Source organism: Macrobrachium nipponense, chromosome 15 (genome assembly GCF_015104395.2).
Source record: "Macrobrachium nipponense isolate FS-2020 chromosome 15, ASM1510439v2, whole genome shotgun sequence".
In the NCBI taxonomy this organism is placed as follows: domain Eukaryota; kingdom Metazoa; phylum Arthropoda; class Malacostraca; order Decapoda; family Palaemonidae; genus Macrobrachium; species Macrobrachium nipponense.
The window spans coordinates 88925029-88927528 of record NC_087208.1 but is presented as its reverse complement, the minus strand read 5'-3'; the positions used below and the strand labels follow the sequence as shown (position 1 = coordinate 88927528).

General features: G+C 30.4%; 1 protein-coding gene across 1 annotated transcript in view; it reads left to right on the top strand.

The window, feature by feature from the left end:
• LOC135195097 (uncharacterized) overlaps window positions 1–2500 on the top strand; it is a 7734-nt gene that overhangs the window by 4083 nt on the left and 1151 nt on the right. The window contains exon 2 of the mRNA XM_064221475.1: window positions 1901–1947. Coding sequence (XP_064077545.1) covers window positions 1901–1947 — 47 coding nt within the window. The remainder of the gene's footprint in view (window positions 1–1900; window positions 1948–2500) is intronic.

The following is a 2500-nucleotide window of genomic DNA, read 5'->3' as shown; positions in this document are numbered from 1 at the left end:
AGTAACATGAGTTACGTCTGAATGCTTTTCGGATATTTGGGAAAACTACTTGAAATTATGGGAACCTAGCTTGCACCTCTGGGAAAAGAAACATCTTTTGTCTAAGTGGAACGTTTATCAGACAATCATTGATAAGAATCAAACACCGTAGCTAACTAAGTAACAAAGAAAGAACATTCTTCCTAACACTTTGGTATACAGATAATAATATAGGAGATACCGTGTAATTCTGTACGAAAATTCCTCGTGAATAAGCAGATTAAACATGATTTCCTTATAATCCATTTTAAGTTATCAATAAACTGATTTTTGAACAGTATAATTTATCATCTATTTACAACTTAATTGTTATTATGAGGTCTGGTTTTTTGTTTGCTTTATATATAATGTTATGGCAGCTATCAATAAGCTTGAATACTTTAATATCATGCACTGGGCAACCTACTGGTCAACAGTACGTCCAATTTCTTAAGGGTAAATTGACAGGATAATTGCTGGCCTCGTGTTCAATGTTCTTTCCTCTAGTTTTATTTTCCTCAAAGAGTCATTACAATTTCCGTGTTTGATTCCCAAATAATTTTTAATACTGTAAATGTGATTTGGAATTTGGCTTATCATAACTCAAATGCATTTTCATAAATACTGCTATTAAAGGAATATTATTTACTAGAATAATTTGCAATAATATGTTTTCACTCATGTTTTGCTTAAAACATCATGTCTGTAATAATAACTGAAAACGACAGATACTAGTGTCTAATCCATAGTTTTTGAGGTCGCTAAGATGAATGTTGACACTCCCATTACCTTTCAATTTCAAGTTCAGCCCCAGTGGGGAGAGGGTGAGAAGGTAGTGGGAAAGGGATGACATGTAAAAATAACTGAAAATGGCAGATATTAGTGTCTAATCCATAGTTTTCAAGATCGCTGAGATGAATAGTAACACTTGCAATGCCCTTCAAGTAAACGTTCAGCCTTGATTGGAAATGGTGGAGGGTGGTTTGTTGGGGGGGGGGGGTGGCCGATGAGAAGGGGTAAAATATAAAATGTGAAAAATGATTGATATGTGTCTAATCCATAGCTATGCTGTCACTGGGATGGATAGAACCATTCTCAATGGCCTTCAAGTCCAAGTTCATCTCCAATAGGAATGGGGGTGAGAAGTGGTGATATATAAAATGTCAAAAATGCTGGGTAAATGTACCCGAAGCAACTATCTTAACAGGAGAGAGAGAGAGAGAGAGAGAGAGAGAGAGTTGATCAGTTCTCATTCACGAGTTTTCCTGGGTAGGGCTGGGTTTGTCAGCTAGTTTATATATATATATCTATCTGTCTATCTATCTATCTATCTATTATCTATATATATATATATATATATATATATATATATATATATATATATATATATATATATATATATGTATATATATATATATATAGTATATATATATATATATATATATTATGTATGTATGATGTATGTGTATGTATAGATAGATAGATAGATTAGATATATATATATATATATATATATATATATATATATATATATATATAATATATATATATATATATGTATGTATGTATAGATAGATAGATAGATTAGAATATAATATAATATATATATATATATATATATATATATATATATATATATATATATAATATATTCTATATATATATATATATATATATATATATATATATATATAGATAGATAGATAGATAGATAGATAGATAGATAGATGTGGTGTATGCGCGTATGTGTGCGTGTGTATATATATTTATAGTTTATAAAACTATATTATATAGATATTATATAAAATTTCCCTATATCCGGTCACTTGACCGTCACCTAATCAAAATAATATTTATAAACACTATTTTTCCTCATTTTCAGGTTATGCAGACAATCCAGTCCACGATGAAGCTAGTCTATACCTCAAGGTAAAATCATTAAAATACCCGCGAGTTCTCTTAATATATACCGTGATTGATATAAGTTTTCTTTAAATATTCATCTTATTCAATGAAGACCATTATATAGTAGAATGCTTGCGACCACATAGTAACAACTATTTACATATTCAGTTTGTTGGTAAATTTTACTTTTTTTTAGGAACATAAGGCGGTTCAGGTTCATGTATGATAGATGATTTTTATTTGTTCCATTTTGCTCGAGACGTCTTTATTATTTCGCATACTTTGTCTACTTCTATACTTAGTGACCTCAGAATATCTCTCCCACCTCAGAGATGTGCCATTCCGATGGCTGACCTTGTTATGAAGATGTCAGCAATACAAGCTACCAGAAAAAGATTAATGTAAAGGCAACTTACTGATAGTAAAAAAAAAAAAAAAAATCTGAAACAAGGTTTAAACATGTCTCCCTCCCTACTCCTTCCTCCGCTCCAAAAAGAAAAAAAAAGACAGAATATCCACGAAGAAAACAAAATAATTCTGTACATGGACAGCATACATGTGAAGCCAATGGAGAACT